At 32.7% G+C, this 19,122-nt stretch overlaps 2 protein-coding genes across 2 annotated transcripts; both read left to right on the plus strand.

Moving 5' to 3' along the window:
• On the plus strand, positions 8,835-10,740 carry LOC110011577. The gene is made up of 4 exons (XM_020691931.1): positions 8,835-9,086; positions 9,250-9,306; positions 9,903-9,976; positions 10,194-10,740. The coding sequence occupies exons 1-4, from the start codon at positions 8,835-8,837 to the stop codon at positions 10,738-10,740; spliced, it is 930 nt and encodes a 309-aa protein (XP_020547590.1).
• Positions 15,671-17,340, plus strand: LOC105155505 (protein GPR107). Its single transcript, XM_011071383.2, has one exon. It carries the CDS (start codon positions 15,764-15,766, stop codon positions 17,075-17,077), a length of 1,314 nt encoding a protein of 437 aa, XP_011069685.1. The 5' UTR covers positions 15,671-15,763; the 3' UTR covers positions 17,078-17,340.

Genomic DNA, 19,122 nt, shown 5'->3' on the forward strand with positions numbered 1-19,122 from the left:
CTGGTCTTGTGTGACCGAAATCTGGCTTTCCTGAGCCGCATTCGTTAAGAATCTGTTTTATTATAGTTTGAGTTGTTCATTCTATTATAAATTGTAATATCGGTTTGTATTAAGGAGTTTCGCACTCCAATCGTTTGTAATAGTCGATTAGGATTGTGAGATTGTCACTCTACAGAAACAATCGACAATAAGACAAAATACCGCAAACGGCGCCGGAGCACAAGTCGACGGTGAGACGAAGAAAACTGAGAAGATGGCAAACGACAAACCTGTTCGAGGTCCTTGCTTGGCCGACGCAACAGCAAGCGTCGTTCTCATTGCCGTTGATCGATGGAGGAGCTTGCAATTGTTGGTTTAGGCTAGGGTTTTAGGAGTTAGATTTGGGGTAAGAATGACTTTAATTGAGGGTTGAAAAGAGTTAGGAAGAATGAGAGAGAAGGATAAATACAGGAAGTATATTTTTTGATTATATGTATATTTTTTAATAAAATTATATTATTATAAATTATAAAAGTATAGAATATGTATATATATACATATTGAATTATCAAAATATTTGCATATAACGAAAAGTAATTTAATTCAATTTATATTAAACTCAATTCCACATCATTTAAATATTTTATTAAATATAATTTAATCGTAATCCATTTTATTTCTATAATATCATAGAATAACAGTGTATGCATGAATTATATAGTATTAGGGGTGTGTAACGAGTCGAGCTCGAGCTCGTAACACTCTGCTGAGCAACTCCAATAAAATCAAGCGTAGATTGAGCAATAAGCAGCTGATAAAACCAAAATCAATCAATCCAAAGGGCGAATTGCTCATGAAGGCAAAAGTAATCAACGAGCAGTTGCGTATCATAAGAAATTGAGCAACCAACGAAGCAAATAAAATCCAACCCAGTGTAGATCCATGAATAAAAATATCATCACAAAAAAGAAGTCTTCTCCATTTTGAAAGACTATGAAAGTCGTCGTTCCAAAAATCGGTACAATTTATTGGTTTGGCTGAAATTCTAAATTTTTTTTAGAAAAATTCAATTTTCAAATGGTTGTTCCAATGTTAGTACCAAAAGCCGTTCCAATTTGTTAATATCAAAAATCGTGTAAAAACCCGTTACAGCACGTGGTTAAATTTCAAAGTTTATGTTTTCAAGTACGATATCTTAAAATCCATGCACCGGATTCATGCCAAACTTAAATACATATAAGACTGTCTCCGTGCGATCACATCTATCGGTCTTATTTAAAATCACATGGCCTGATTCAATGATGCACCGAATTGAAAGACTACTCTTATGTTCCGAATATAATATCGCAACATCCATATACTCAATTAGCCCAAAACTGAATAATATGTATTGTTTTGTCGGTTTGATCATATCTAACAGTTTGATGTAAATTTTGAAGGTCCGATTAAGCTATACAGTACAACAATATAAGATGATAGTTACATCAGTGATATATTTTTTAGAAATATTTCAAAAAATAATTTTGAAATATTTTTTTGTTTCTTGTTTTCAATTTTCTTTTTTTTTCTATTTTTCTGAAATATATTTTTGTTGGGTATATTTCTGCAATTGTTAATTGTTAGAAGTATTTTGTTGTATTTTTGTAATTGTTTGTAGGTATGTTGTATTTTTTCTGAAATTATGTATGTATGCTGTATCAAGATGATTCTGAAGGTATGTCTTTGTATGTATTCAATTTTTTGAGTATTTTTACACAATTTTCTAATAGTACACGTTTTAGACAAATTTTAAAAAAATATCGAATCTATTGCAAAATTTTAAATAAAAATTATGGACTTTTAGGAAAATTATGGACTCTAATGCAAATTTTAGAAAAATTATCAAATTTAATGAAATTTTTTTTTAAAAAAAAACAAGGACTTTAATACAAATTTACAAATAAAAAATTGAGGATTTTTAATGCAAATTATCGGAATATTTTGGACTCTAATGCCAATTTTACAAAAAGTATCGAATTTAAAATCAATTTTATAAAATTATGAACTTTAATGCAAATTTTAGAAGAATTATTGATTTTGATGCAAATTTTAGGAATTTTGAATATATTAGAAAAATTATAATTTTATACATAATATAATATAATTAATAGGTTTTAATATTATTATTTTTTAAATTGTAGATCAATGACTATGGATGTTCGAGAAGTGCTACAAAAAGAAAGAGAACGGGTTGTGGAGCGGCCCGAGGACAGCGGATGTCGCGGTAAGTATATTAAAATTTTATTTTTGAATTTAGATTAATTATTTTTATTTTACTAATCAATTAATCTGTTTGCAGGAACTGTTCCAAAGGATGATAGAGGAGCACCAGACCCAACAACTTCCAGCTAATCCCTCGGCACTCGACGACTAGGTCAATGATGGTACAAACGCTGTTGATGGGGAGGCCGATTTATATTAGTTTTTTATTTTTAAAAATTTGTATGTATATTATAAATGTAATGTTTAAAAACAATTTTGTTAATTATATTATTATTATTTTCTTGTTATGTTATACATTTTTTTATATGATACTTCACATTTAACAAATTCAACTACATATTTGGACAAAATGCATAAAATCCCCATATGTTTTAAAAAGTCTGTAAAAAAAATCCTCATATTATGAGAATAGGCTAAATGGTCCTATGTGTTTTGTAAACCTCAGCTCAATTGCCCCTCTCCGTTAAATCCAACTAATGGTGTTATTTTTTTTATAAAATGACCGTTATACCCTTACTTAATATATATTATTTGTTATTTTAATGACCATTGGATCTTTTTTGAGAAAATATTGATCGTTAAATCTAATCAATTAATTTCAACTGTTAAATTTTAAAAAAATAAAAAGTATAGATTCAACAAATTATTTAACTTATATTATATATAAATAATTTAAAATTTTAAAAATCTATTATTATTATATATTAAAAAAAAAACTAACTACCCACCCGACCCCCTTACCCCCGTTCGTTAGAATCGTTTTGAAGAGACGAGTCCGATGGTGGTAGTTTGAGATCAAGATTCGACCGGACGGAGATGAATCGATGGCAAACACGTTCAGCGATTGTGGCTTGAACCCACTCTCTATGATTGACGAAAACTCAAATTGAAGGTATGAAAATGTTCGTCTTGAAGAGATGATTCGAATGGTACCATTGACCATCGAAAATTCGTCCGGACGGCGCCAAAAACTTAGAAACAAGTTTTCGCGAAAAAGGGGCGAAATCGCAGTTTCTCTTTTCTTTTATTTTTTTAAATTTTTAATTAATTTTAATTATATTAATTAAAATATATTTAGTTAATTAAGAATATTTTAAATAATTATAATAATTAAATATTTTGGCTACTTAATAATAATTATTGTAATTAAATATATATATTTTAATTAATTAAAAATAATTTTAGATTTAATAATTAACAATTATAAATTTATTTGACTTTAAATATAATTTAATTTCATATTTAATATTAAATAAATTAAATATAATTTAATATTTTAATTTAAATTTAATATAAAAAAATTTAATACTGAGTTTTTAGGGTGAGAAATGGCAAAAAGAAGACACAAAACTAGCCAAAGAGTCATTTGTATGTTATATAGACCCATAGAGGGTATTTTAGTCTAAAGTGTCATTAAATATGAACATAAACTGCTGAAAATGACTACAAAACATAGCAGACGTGCGTCTCCTCCACTTCCTGTTAGTTGCTAACAAAATGAGGGTTTTTTGCTGACTAAAACAAAACAGGAGGGAGTTTTTAGCCTATTCTGAAAACAGAGGGTGTTTTTTGCATACTTTTTAAAACACAGGGGGGTTTAATGCATTTTGTCCCTACATATTTATACAAAAACTTCAACAAATTATTGATACAAAAACAAATATTATGATAAATTAAATTTAAATAAATAATATAGAAAATATATTCAATTTTGTAGCGGTTGTTGTAACAGTTTTTGGAATAGGAATCACTAGCACACAACCACAAAAGTCGTTCCAAAGATCGTTACAACATCTGCTAAAAAGATTATTACAATTAGAGCGATAAAAATCGTTACAAAATAATGCACAATCATTACAAATAGAATTCAAAAGACTGGTCCAACACACGGATATACTCTCATTACAATATGTGTTACAATAGTTGTTCCAATAATATATTTATTAAATTCAAATTGATTGTTCCAAAAATAGCTCCAAATTTATTTTTGTATTTGGTCAAGTACTATAACGACTTTCTTTGACCGGTACAAAGTCCGTTACAATTTATAACGGTCACAAGATGAGCCGTTACAAATATTTTTATAATGCCCAAAAAGCCGCGGTAGCTTTTTCGTTACAAAATCCGTTCTAATTTAAAAAGCAGTTACAAAATTTTAAATTGACTGTTACAAAAATTATTACAATAAAATAACTTTTTTTAGTGGATGTTTAGCAGCCTTGAAGACAACTTGTTGGCACCAAGGAGTTTATAAAAACCAATCCGCAGACCCTTGCTCCATGATTTCTCTAAATCCTTCATCTTCGTCGAGCAGTGTGAGGCATCGTAGGAGTGTCACCAGACAGCACTTCGATTGGACATCTGTCTCAGCTAAGACTAATCAGAGACGGCAACACAAAGCAATATAATAAAACATAAAGATTTACGACAATCCGTCTTTATTTTTGTCTCTATACTAAAATTTCGTAATTCTAGAGACTGAAATTCTTTTATCCTGAAAGTTATATAAGTGGAATAATATATTTGTGTCTAAATCCATCTTTGATTTAAAATTTATTAATAGTTGAAGAAAAGTCCATTTCCGTCTCTATATCCATTTCAATTAGAGACAAAAATATATCCATCTATAATTTTTCATTTTTGATACCTATTTTTTTGGTAGCATGGATGAATAGTTGAATGAACTGAAAAACAAGGCCAAAGAGGAAAAGAACTTGGAAACTTTGAACTCGAAAAAAGATTGAAAGATTGAAAGAACCAAAGTCACTGAGAGCTTTAGAGGGTTTCGAGTGCTTGCAGAAGGCGTAAAACCACTCACTGCTTTAATTGTCATATTTATTACTGACAGTCGAGTGAGAAAATCTATGGAAAGCAATCGTTATGATTGGCTGTAGTTTTTCATCGTTTCGACTCATAAAAACTATCGGTTTGCTAACAATTGTCTGTGTAAGAACAAAAGTAACCTCCAGTTTGCAATTTGAGTTCTAGTGACATTGATCACACAGTCTACAGTCTACAGAAATGGCTTTCTTGCAACTTTATCTAATAGAGCCATTCCTTCCATCTCAACCTGATTACTCACTTCTCGAGTTTGATCTTCAACAATCCCAATAAGTGGGGAGACTTCTATATGGTGATTTTATGAAGTTTTTTGGTAAGATTTTACTCCCGGCTCATTTTTAAAATGCGGTCAATTCTGAACCCACACCATCAATATCAGGCATCACTATCCTATCTCGATACCTCCAAACTCTAATATGTACGGGCTCACTATGACTATTCAACCATCTTCGTGTTTATGGTTCTTGTGAAACCACACAATTGGGAAAATCTATATACAATCGTCCTCCATACCCTGGTTACAGCTCTGGCTGCCTAATATTCCTTAAGATTTTAAATAATTTATCTTTACCACATATTTAACTTAAACATCGAAGGACTATTAGCTGGACCGTCCTGGTACGGTTCTAATGGTGTCTGCCTTACAGGTCTCATTACACGAAGATTTGAGACATATTTTATGTATCCGGATGCCATAATCTCAATTTTGTTACATAATCTCAATTCTATAACAAATATATACTCATTCAAATCTTGGAAAAACATTTGAGAGATTAAAATTTAATTCATGTAGATATTGATAATTATGAAAAAAATAATAATTAAGTATTAAAATAACCTTTACTTATAAATCGTATTGATGCAATCAACGATTTTTAAGTACAAAGACGGCAAAGCTAAGTAAATTTAAATCTCATTGACTACAAACCATTGTCCCTTATTTTAGTTTCGATGTTGTTCTCTCAGTTGCATGCTTCGGCGGATTCTGATAAATAATCCTAATTCCCTTTCGTTGAAAACGGAGCAATTGACTTTGAGGTAATGTACGTTGTTGTTATTAATACATAAATTAGTCAAGTTGATAGATTTAGGACCCCTACTAGAGTATAATATAATCACACTCATTAATTAATAATTATTAGAGTAAATTACAATCACCTCCCCTGAGATCTGACATAATTACGAATACCTCTTTGTTATTTGAAAAATTACAAATATTCTCCTGATTTTAATGTCCATCTAACAACGAGCCCATTCCGTTAGGTTTCTGTCCAATTATGATGGTGAACTGATCATAATGCCCTTTTGGATTATAAATTATAATTATATATATTTTATAATTTTTTAAAATATTTTTATGAACTAATATTCCCTTTAGGTTATTTATTTTATTTACTCTCATTTTTTTTATATTTTTCCAAATATATATATATTTTTTAAAAAAATTCAACGAGGATAAAATAGTAATGTTTACTTCACAGTTTAGGGGCTACATAATTATTTTTAACTTGAGGGGGGATTTTATAATTTATCAAACAATAAGGGGGTATTCGTAATGTGACGCCCCAAAGATTATAATACATAATTGAGGGATTAATTGATAAATTTTTATGAAATTTAGTTAATTAGTAAATAAATTATGTTCCATAATTGGAATATAATAAAACTTGAACGGGTTAAGTTGGAGCTCTTTATAATATTTGAGAGCAAATTATATTAATTAAGAAATTAGAAAGGACGTAGTGAGTATTTTGAAAAAAAGTTTAAATAAATAATAATAATAATAATAATATATATATTAGTAATAAGATATATATATATATATATATAAACACATGGATTACTATAAGTATGACGTTTGGGGTAGATATAGTCCTTGTAGCGAAGGGGGTGCTACATTAGGCGGTATCAGAGCAGGAATTAGATTTCCTAGGGATAGTAGATAAAATGTAATATTATACGTAAATTGTATATACTAGGAATCTACTCACATGGGTGTATTTCATATAGGATGGAAGCTTCAAGAGAAAACGCTGCTGGCCCAACTGAGTCATTAGAGTCTGTGCAGGGTCACGATTCTGGATCAGAATATCAGGGGTTAGAATCCCAAAATATAAACGCCCCACAACCAGAAATGAACCCCTTTATGCAACAATTTCTAGAAATAATGCAGAGGATGGCTCCCCCGCCACAATCACAACCACATGATGCAGTTATTGATAAAAATTATGAAATAGTAAGGAGACAGGGAGCCAAGGTATTTGCAGGTACAACTGATCTTACTGAAATAGATGAATGACTAAGAAACACGGAAAGGGTGTTGGACAGAATTGAGTGTACTCCTGAGCAAAAGTTGAGGTACGCAGTGTCCTTACTAGAGAAAGACGCTTTAGACTGGTGGGAAACAGTTCCGGGGAGCAAGAACCGACCTGTCACTTTGACGTGGAATGACTTTTAGAAAGAATTTACTGACAAATATACTCCATCGGTCTACAGAAATTGTAAGAAAGTTGAATTCCTTGAATTAAAGCAGAATGAGTTATCTGTTGCTGAGTATGACTTGCAATTTGTGAGATTGTCAAAATATGATCCAGAAGAGGTGAGTACCGATGAATTAAAGAGAGACAGATTTGAAAGAGGGTTGAGACTCGAGAATCGGGAGAAAATAGCAATTAAAACTCCAAGTTATGGTGCTCTGCTGGAAGCGGCACTGAGGGCAGAAGGGACATCCATTAAAAGGAGTTCTATTGAAACTAAACGAAAGAAATTGACAAGTAACCTGAATCCTACACCAGGGCAAAGTGGTGTAATTTCCTTTAGGGGTTCTGGTTCGCAGAGAGGTTGGTTTAGAAGTCGAGGAGTGGGTCAGACTAGCAGGTCCCCTCCAGTGTTTTCGAGTAGAGGCGGCCCTACTTTGGTTGGATTTGGAGGGAGACAAGGTCCAGCCAGATCGCTCAATGGAGGATCTACTCCTTCTTGTGCTAATTGCGGTATGAGACACACTAGTGAATGTTGGGGAGCCCGACTAATTATATGTCATCGTTGCCGTCAATCGGGATATATTGTCAAGGACTATCCTATGTGGAGGGATAATTCCAGAGGACCTCAGACTTTAGAGTTTAGCAGTGTGGGGGAAAACTCACAACGAACAGGTGTGAGCAGAGGACGAGGTAGAGGTGGTCGAGGTAGCGGGAATATTTCCACGACATCTACAAGACAAAGTAGTCAGCCTAAAAAACAAGTCAGGGTGTATGCAATCACAAAAGAACAAGCTCCTACAACACCCGAGGTTATCACTGGTTCCTTCTCTATTTGCGATTCTAGTGCACATGTGTTGATTGATCCAGGATCTACTTGTTTATTTATATCATATGATTTTTCATCTCGTGTACATGCTAAAATAGAACTATTTGGACATGACTTATATGTGTCTATGCCTGCTGGTGGGTTTGTATTAGTGAATACGATGTTGAGATCTTGTCCAATAGTAGTGGAGGGTGTCAATCTATATGCAGATTTGGTTGTAATAGACCTTAGGGAGTTTGATATCATTCTAGGGATGGATTGGTTAGCCAGTAATCATGCTTAGTAGATTGTCAAGCAAAAGAAGTGATGGTAGAAGTCAATGGGCAGATGAAGACGGTTATAGTGGGGGAAAGAAAGTGATACCTAACTGCTTAATTTCTGCTGTGACCGCTTTTAATCTAATTAAAGAAGGGTGTGAGACGTATCTAGCTAGTGTGCACGATACCATGAAAATTACTCCCGGCGTATTAGACGTTCCAGTGGTGAGGGAATTTCATGATGTTTTTCCTGATGAATTACCTGGACTACCACCTCATCGAGAAGTAGACTTTGAAATAGACACTATTCTTGGGGCGGCACCTATTTCAATTGCACTATATAGAATGGCTCCGTCAGAGTTAAAAGAATTAAAGAAGCAGTTAGAAGAATTACTAGATAAAAGGTTCATCCGACCTAGTATTTCACCATCGGGAGTACCAGTATTATTAGTAAAGAAGAAGGATAGGAGTATGAGATTATGTGTCGATTATAGACAGCTAAACTGAATCACAATCAAGAACAAGTATCCTCTGCCACGGATTGACGATCTGCTTGATCAGCTAAAAGGTGCCACTGTATTCTCTAAAATTGATTTGAGGTCAGGGTATTGGCAACTGCGGATTGAGGAAGAGTCGATCCAAAGACAGCTTTGAGGACCAGGTATGACCACTATAATTTATCGTTATGCCATTTGGATTGATGAATGCCCCTGCAGCTTTCTTGTCTCTGATGAACAAGACGTTACAACCATTTCTTGATCAATTTGGGATTGTGTTTATTGATGATATTTTGATATATTCGAGTAATCATGAGGAACATGAACAATATTTACGGACAATTTTACAGATCTTGAGAGAGAAACAGTTGTACGGTAAATTCAACAAATGTGAGTTTTGGATGGAAGAAATTACTTTTTTGGGACATGTTGTTTCAAAAGAAGGGGTACAACCTGATCCGGCAAAAGTTAAGGCTACTTTAGAATGAGAACTACCTAAAAATGTGTCCGAGATCCGGAGTTTTCTGGGATTGGCTGGTTACTACAAAAGGTTTGTAAAGGATTTCTCTATAATCGGAAAACCTCTGACGAACTTGTTGAAGAACGCACCATTTAACTGGAATGACAAATGTGCTTAGAGTTTTGAGGAGTTAAAGAAGAGACTCACCTCAGTACGTATCCTTGTTTGCCGTATGGGGATGGAGGATATGTGGTATTTACTGATGCTTCACGACAAGGACTTGGTTGTGTTTTGATGTAGCATGGGAGAGTTATAGCTTATGCTTCGAGGCAGTTGAGGCCACATGAGATGAACTATCCGACCCATGATCTGGAGTTAGCAACCATAGTACATGTTTGAAGATTTGGAGGCATTACTTATACGGGGAGATGTTTCAAATATTTACAGATTATAAAATTCTGAAATATATCCCAACACAGAAAGAGGTGAATTTGAGGCAAAGAAGGTGGATGGATTATGACTGCACGGCAGTTCTTTTCTATTATATTAGTATTTTCTATTATATTAGATTTGTATTAGTTAGTTATTTAGATTAGTTAGTGATCCCGGCTTAGTGAGTCCTTTCTTCCGTGATGAACTGTTGGCACCAGTCCCTAGTCGCAGCTATCGAATGAGGTTCCTGGGCCGCCCGACCTGCCTATTGGGGAATTGCCAAAGCGATAGCATTGACTATCATCCCGAAAAGGTAAACATTGTAGCAGATGCTTTGAGTAGAAAAACGGTGGACCAACTTGCTGGTATGATCTGCTATAACATGGAGTATTTGACTGCCCTCAGAGCTATGGATGTACACTTTAGCATTGGTGGTGATATTCTACTAGCTACAATACAAGTGAAGCCCTCCCTCAAGGATAAAATTAAAGATGCACAGGCTAGAGATTCATATCTGCAGAGAATGAAAGCTAAGGTGCAAAACGGAAAGAGCGATCAATTTATAATCCAAGAAGATGGTACATTGTTCAATGAAAAACTTATATGCATGCTGAACGTAGAGGAGTTGAGAATGAAAATTATGCACGAGGTGCACTATGCACCGTATGCTATGCATCCTGGCAGTACCAAGATGTATCGTGATTGAGACCCTATTACTGGTGGCCAACAATGAAGAAAAATATAGCAGAGTTTGTAGCGAAATGTTTAACTTGTCAGTAAGTAAAAGCAAAACACCAAGCACCAGCTGGTAAACTTCATCCTTTGACTATACCTGAATGGAAGTGGGACAAGATTACTATGGATTTTGTCATTGGGTTACCACGTATATTCCGAAGACATGATGCTATTTGGGTGATTGTTGACGGATTGACTAAATCTGCACATTTTCTGTCAATCCGTTAAAATGATTCTTTGGATAAGCTCGCCGAGTTATATGTTTCAGAAATTGGAGATTACATGGCATTCCTACCTCTATAGTTTTTTATAGAGATCCTCGGTTTACTTCTCATTTCTGGGGAAGCTTGCAAACGGCTCTGGGTACAAAATTGCATTTCAGTACAGCGTTTCACCCTCAAACCAATGGACAGTCAGAAAGAACGATTCAGACATTAGAGAATATGATGAGAGCCTGCGTAATTGAATTCAGAGGAAATTGGAATGATCATCTACCACTGATGGAATTTGCTTATAACAACAGTTTTCATTCCAGTATTGGTATGGCTCATATGAAGCTTTGTATGGAAGGAAATGCCGAAGTCCAATCTGTTGGGATATTGAGGGACTGAGACAGCTTGAAGGGCCGGAGTTAGTTTAAGAAACAGTGGACAAGATAAAAATAGTTAAAAAGTGTTTGAAAGCAGCACAGGATCGGCAGAAGAGTTACGTCGATAAGCATCGCAGAGAGATAGAATATGAGGTGGGGGAAAAAGTTTTTCTAAAAGTATTACCATGGAGAGGAATCTTGAGATTCGGGAAGCAGGGAAAGTTGAGTCCGCGGTATATTGAGCCATATGAAATTCTGGAGCGAGTTGGACCACTAGCCTATCGATTAGCATTACGGACAGAATTATTACAGATACATGACGTGTTTCATGTATCTATGCTATGACGATACCGATCCGATCCTAGTCATATTTTGCATGAGCCAGAGATAGAAATATCAGATGGATTGACATATGTGGAAGAGCCAATAGAAATTCTGGACCGAAGTATAAAAAAATTAAGAAATAAAGAAATACCTATCGTGAAGGTCAAATGGAGTCATCACTCTCCAAGAGAAGCCACTTGGGAAGTTGAGGAGAACATGAGAAAAAAATACCTATATTTATTCCCTAAGCCGGTAAGTTAGTTAAATTTCGAGGACGAAATTTTTATTAGGAGGGGAGAATTGTGAAGCCCCAAAGATGATAATACATAATTGAGGTATTAATTGATAAATTTTTATGAAATTTAGTTAATTGGTAAATAAATTATGCTCCATAATTGAAATATAATAAAACTTGAACGGGTTAAGTTGGAGCTCGTTATAATATTTGGGAGCAAATTGTATTAATTAAGAAATTAGAAAGGACGTAGTGGGTATTTTGAAAAAAAAGTTTGATTAAATAAATAATAATAATAGTATTATTATATTATATATATTAGTAATAAGATATATATATATATATATATATAAATACAGGGATTACTATAAGTATGACGTTTAGAGTAGATACAACCCTTGTAGCGAAGAAGGTGCTACACGTAATTACGTCAAACCTCAAGAAAGATAGTTGTAATTTACCTTAATTATTAAGATAAGTCATTATAAACTAATATCTATATATTTTTTTCTTTTACTATTTTCAAATCAAATTATTTTTCATTTGAGGTTATAATATAGAAACCTAATTAGTACGGACATTGTTAATTACAACTCTTTTCCTTGAAATTTGATTTAATTAATTAATCACATTAAATTTGAAAAGTTATATATAATATTACTAACATTTTTATCATCCGACAAACAGATCCGATCGTTGATCTTGTTAATAGAATTTACTAAAATTGGTACCAAAATTGAATAAAAGAACCAATTTTTAATCCTTAATTAACTGATTTAAGTGGTAATGATTGTAAAAACTTTGCTTCAAACTTGATATAAGTACAAATAAACTGAGTTTCCATATAAACTTAGGTTCCTAAAATTTATAGGGTAAATTACAGCTACTTTTTTTTTATGTTTTGTTATAATCACGATTACCTCTCGTTGTTTTGAAAATTATAAATACCCAAATTCGAATGAAAAATAATTATATAGTGCATAGATAATGAGGTGGACATTACTACTTTACCTTTGCTGAATTTTTTATTTAAAAAAATATTTGAGAAAATGTTAAAAACATTGAGGGTTGGTAAAATATACAATCCATAGGTTCATAAAAAATATTTTAGAAAGTTATAAAAAGTATATAAAATTATAATTCATAAAATAAATATCAGATGGAAACCCAATGAAAGTTAAAGGAATGAGCTCATTGTTAGACGGGTATCTAAATCAAGGAGTTATTTGTAATTTCACAAAATTCAAAGAATTAATTATTTCATGTACTACACATCACTACGGCTTAAAAAACGTATTAAATTAATACTAGTTACCACGATCAAATAAAATTGCTACGAAAACTTAAATTTTAACCATAGTTAATAAGCATTTGCTATGAAAAAACCTAATGTCAAAATATTTGCCACAATTCTTAGCTGAAGCTAATATTTTGATCTCTCTTGCAGAAACAACGGTTAATAGACGTTGTGCAACTGTAGTTAATTAATATCTGCAATGATTTTTTACTTTTAATCATGATAATAAACTATAATTAAAAGCCATATTTCTTCTAATATAAATAACAAAATATTTATAATTATATCAAATTTTAGTGGGACGTAGCTTACCCTATTATTATAGTTTTACATACAATCTCAAGCATTGTGATACCATCAATATTGTTATTTTTATTAAATCACAAACTTTTAAACTAATTATTGCTCCAAATTTATAAAATATCCTCTAAGAATTTGATTAAATTCGGATAAATTCATTTGAAAATTATCTAGCTAATTTATATAGCAACTGACGTTTAAAGTGATATTTCTTTTATTAAAATAAAAAAAAATATTCCATAATATTAGTAAGTACAATATCCTAAATTACTTCAACTACAACTTTTTACTACTTTCAATTAATTAATTAATTACATATAGGATATAGCTCTTACATTTTACCTTTGGGGAAAAAAAAATTAGTCTATTAACTTGGCTCTCGTTCAAGTTTAGTCCACTAACTATGATAATTATCGTATTTTATACACTATATTTAAAAAAATACTTCAATTAGGTCCAATTTATGATTTTGGTATCAATTTTCCGATCAATTGAATTGAAAAATTACTGATGTGTCAGTTAATTACTAATCTGTTCGTTGAACTGTGTCATTATCTGACGTGGCTAATAAGTATACTGACATCCTACATGGAATAATTATATATAAATATAAACATAATTATAAAATAACATTGTTTATATAATTAATATAAATTGAAAAAATTCTTGGTCCACCTTCGCTGCCCCAACAAAGGGGGGCGACACGCCGTCGCCCAACACACAACTGGGTGACGGTGAGTCGCAGCAGGCCCCAGCAAAGGGGGGCGTCGCCGCCCCCTTATGTAGCAGTGAGGAAGGGGAATTATTTTTTAATTTAAATATATCTATTATATAACATAATAATCTTTTAATAATTTATAATTATTTATAAAATAATAATTTTTTATTTTTTAATTTTATGCATTATATGATATAAAGTAAGAATTTTTTTTTTATAATTTATAAGTATTTATAATTACCTATAATTTTATGTATTTTAATAAATTAAATATTTTTATTTATTTTATCTATAATTTTATAATTAAATAGAACAATTATCTTAAATAAAATTATTTATATTTATCTATAATTTTATGTATTTCTTTATCTAAATAATCTATTATTATTTATAAAATAATAAATAATTTTTTATAATCTATAATTATTTTTATAAGCTATAAGTATTTATAAAATAATTATTTACAATTATCTATAATTTTATGTGTTTATATTTTTTTTTGTATCGATAAAATATTTTTTTAAGCTGGTATATTGATTTAATTTATAATATATTTTAAAGTGTGTAAGATTATTTATTATATACATGCATAGACGACGTGTCATGGAAGCTAATATAAAATATAAATTCAAAGCTTGTTTTTATGCAATTTATATTTTTTTTATGTAAGTGCTTATGTGGGAGAGAAGAGATAAAAAAAAAAATATTCACTTAAGCCAACGTAATTTTTAGTGCCACATGAGATAAATTAAACCATGGGCAAAAACTTAGTAGACTAAAAAATATAATTACTCAAGAAAAAAAATAAAAAAAGATCACCTCATCTGCCACGTCAGACTTTAATGCCATGTGGAAAAAAAAATCTCTGCGGAGAAAATTAAAAAAAATCAGCCATCAAAGTACCCAGTTGAAGCATTTTTCAATCTAATGTATAAAATGTGATAATTATCATACTTTGATTTAAATATAGTGGAATAGTGCTCTAAACTCGATTTTTTTAATTTTTTTTATATAACTTGGTTAATAGTAAAAAATAAATTTAAATATTTTAAATATTTTATTATTTAACTAGGATAAAAATAAAATGATAGAGGTCAAATTATATATAAAAAAAAATTTAAACGTCAATAGTAGTTTGGAAGATGGATACGTGTTTCAAATTTCGGATGATCAGATAAAATCTTAGAGGATGACGTTGTAATTCCCTTTTTTTCTTTCCTATAATAATGTAAAAGCATTCATAAATGTAAACTTTTTTAAAAATTAGGGATAAAATCGAAAATTTAAATTATATTTTTTCTTAGATGGAGAGGTAAGGTGCAAATTTTCATAGTTTTAGGGGCAAATTAGAAAATTCAGGAAAAACATTTTACCCAAATTACATATCCAAAGAATTTAGGGCCAAATTGTTATTCTGGAGATCTACCAGCGGCAACATAGTTATTATCACCCAAGCAATACTCACAAGTCTTCTTTCTCTCAGTACGAAGAGAGAGAGAGAGAGAGAGAGACGACTTGACTCGACCAGACCATGTCGCTTCCTGTAGTCTTCTTAGTCCTCTTCTCCGCCGCCTTACTCGCCGCCGGTGAGATCCGGTACTCCGAGATCCGATCCGACGACCGCACCATCATCCCCTTCGATGAGTTTGGATTCACCCACCGCGGCCAGCTGGAGCTCAACGTTACCCAACTCTCCCTATCCGGGCCGGCACCCGATCCGTCGACGCTGTCCAAAGTTGGATTCTTCCTCTGCACCCGGGACGCATGGATCCATGTGCTACAGCAAATCGAGGATTCTGAGATCAACTGCGCCCTCGGATCCGACGCTGTACAGAAAGTCTTCACCTTTGATCGCCTCCCCAACCCAACCACTTCTGAGTTCAATTTCCTTTACCCTGAAACCGATGCCAATCAGTACACACTCGTATTCGCCAATTGCCTACCGCAGCTCAAGGTCTCGATGAATGTTCGCTCCGCGATGTACAACTTGGAAGGCGGCAAGTCCAACCGCCGGGATTATCTCTCCATTGGTAAAACCGTTTTGCCTAGGGTCTATTTCCTCTTCTCCCTGGTTTATTTCATTTTGGCTGCAGTTTGGATTAATATATTGTACAAGAAGAGATTGACTGTTTTTAGGATTCATTTCTTTATGCTGGCTGTGGTTCTGTTGAAGACGCTGAATTTGTTGTGTGAGGCTGAGGATAAATCTTATATTAAGCGAACTGGGTCTGCCCACGGTTGGGATGTATTGTTTTATATATTTAGTTTCTTGAAAGGGATCACTCTGTTTAGTTTGATTGTGTTGATTGGAACTGGATGGTCATTCTTGAAGCCCTATTTGCAAGACAAGGAAAAGAAGGTTTTGATGATTGTGATTCCACTTCAGGTGGTTGCGAACATAGCACAGGTTGTGATCGACGAGACAGGACCTTATGGTCAGGATTGGGTGACCTGGAAACAGGTTTTCTTGCTGGTTGATGTGGTCTGCTGTTGTGCTGTACTGTTCCCAATTGTCTGGTCGATCAAGAACTTGCGTGAGGCAGCAAGGACCGACGGGAAGGCTGCCGTGAATTTGATGAAGTTGACATTGTTTAGGCAATACTACATTGTTGTGATATGCTACATTTACTTTACACGGGTTGTGGTATATGCACTGGAGACGATCACTTCTTATAAGTATCTTTGGACAAGCATTGTGGCAGGAGAGCTGGCTACACTGGCATTTTATGTTTTCACTGGGTATAAGTTCAAGCCTGAGGCCCACAATCCGTATTTTGCGGTTGATGATGACGAGGAGGAGGCTGCAGCTGAGCAATTGAAGCTTGAAGATGAATTTGAACTCTGACCTGCCTGTATTTGACGAGTACTTTGGGTGCATCCATAAATTGATGAAGCATGAGGTAGAAGTCGATCCCTTTGTAGTTCTTCTTTCCTTTTTCTATTTTACTTCATTTTTCGATTTTGCTTTTCTTCGGTTGGTTATATATACTGAATAAGTAGTGTAATCTCACAAACTTGTAGATTTGTCTGTGAATTTTGTTGAAAGAATTGTGGAACCCTGTTACTTATTTTTTATGTAATGCAAAGCTGGACTCGTATTTCATTTAACAAGAATTAGCAAGTTTCAAATTTTTAGGTACACCTATTTGGTTTACATTCCATGTATTGATATTTCGAATATTTTAAATTAATAAATGTGTAACTTTAAGATTGTGGAGTTCATAGAACTATAGTGATTACTTTCTAAATAATTCAATTCCTAATTTAGTTTATTAAATAATTGTATACGTAATTTGAATATATATATATATATACTTAATTTACATCTGATATCTGTATGTTATATATGATACACATATTAATGTTTTTTCTTTTACTTGTTTATTTGATTAACATGTCCTTATGGTAATATTTTCTGATTATAGTTATATAAGTTAATAATATTGTTAAGTTTTATATCATGATATTTTAAGTTATAAAATGTATTACTTTAAGATATTGAAACATTATTTTAAGCCATTCTTGAGAATTTAAATTCCTGATAGGTTTTCTAGATGCATTTCTCGATGCAAGTACATATATCATTTTATTTTGAGAATATATATACATATATATATTTCCAATCTACATATACATTTGTATAGTATAGTGATACACGCACACATATATATATGTATATGTGAATGTATCTTTTGTCATTTTTTATTGGATAGATCCATTTTTTACTTATTCATAATTTACCTTTCCATAATTGTCGCCATAAATTGTGATTTTGTTCCATATTTAATGTGAGTAAGTTTGGGGATATCAACATTTTATACTACTATTATTATAATAAGTTATGAAAAATGTAGTCATGTTTTGAATGTATACCATAGTTGACCATTGGTCGATATAATCCACAAATGGATGGATATATTCCGATTGGGAAAGAGCAGACCAAGTTTAGATGTTTATTCTTCTTGGAATAAACAAATATTAGGGATAATATTTGATGGGCGTTGTGATTTTGCGGGATGAAAAATTAGATTGATGGAGGTTGATTAGGCCAACATTTTGCATAAAATGATTTCATTCTCTCCTCCTTGGCTCGTGGGTAGCTGAGGTTGCTGGTCTAGATCTGTCTGTGTGCGGTCTCGAGAAGATAGACAGATGTAGAGATTATTATGCCTTGTAACAAAGTGCAGCAAACTATCTGTCATAATCAAGAATCTTTATATGTACCTTTGTTCATTTTCTTATTGAGATACACAACTCATATTCTATATCTAGACCCTTTACTTCTGAATTTCATGAAGTTCTTAGCTGGTTTAAGATCTCTGTATGTCGCTGAGCCGCATACAGCTTTGATCCAACCATCCTCAATAACACGCCTTTTCAAATTCTTTCAAAGATAGAGAGTATTAGAGTGCATGATCCGTGGCATTTAGCTTGTGTTTACATGCAAGAGCTTCCGGGGCAACGATCAAACACACGATTTGAATAACTCATGTTAACACCCGAACAACCATATGATTTATACATCAAATCATATTCAAACAACATTCAATTTATATTTCACATGAAGCTGAGGATACATGTGAAAAATGCTGAGCACTTTACCAGGTGGAGTCCCATCTCTAGAGAGCCTCTCGTCTTTGAGCTTCAAATTTCGTCAACTTATCCCATTTGCATTCAAGTAGACCACTAAAGTGGCAGACTCCCGAGCAACTCTTCACACTCCTGGAAACTTATCGGCAGAGTCCATATACAATTCAGCCAGCTGGTCAGCTCGTCGTGTACATCTCCTGTCTGGTGAGGCAAATTTATGTCAGCAGCATATTCTAGTCCTCTTTAATCCACAATCTGCATTCTTGATCGTCATTCAAAAGGTCTTCTGGTGGATCGTAA

This window comes from Sesamum indicum, linkage group LG2 (genome assembly GCF_000512975.1).
Source record: "Sesamum indicum cultivar Zhongzhi No. 13 linkage group LG2, S_indicum_v1.0, whole genome shotgun sequence".
In the NCBI taxonomy this organism is placed as follows: domain Eukaryota; kingdom Viridiplantae; phylum Streptophyta; class Magnoliopsida; order Lamiales; family Pedaliaceae; genus Sesamum; species Sesamum indicum.

What these genes read in the sequence shown, in the direction of transcription:
- LOC110011577 (XM_020691931.1), top strand. Translation starts at nt 8,835, where the DNA reads ATGAAAATTACTCCCGGCGTATTAGACGTTCCAGTGGTGAGGGAATTT. An exon ending in AAGACAGCTTTGAGGACCAG is followed by an intron (nt 9,307 to 9,902) that starts GTATGACCACTA and finishes GTTTTGATGTAG; the next exon opens with CATGGGAGAGTTATAGCTTA. An exon ending in TATCCGACCCATGATCTGGA is followed by an intron (nt 9,977 to 10,193) that starts GTTAGCAACCAT and finishes TTAGTTATTTAG; the next exon opens with ATTAGTTAGTGATCCCGGCT.
- LOC105155505 (XM_011071383.2), top strand. Translation starts at nt 15,764, where the DNA reads ATGTCGCTTCCTGTAGTCTTCTTAGTCCTCTTCTCCGCCGCCTTACTC.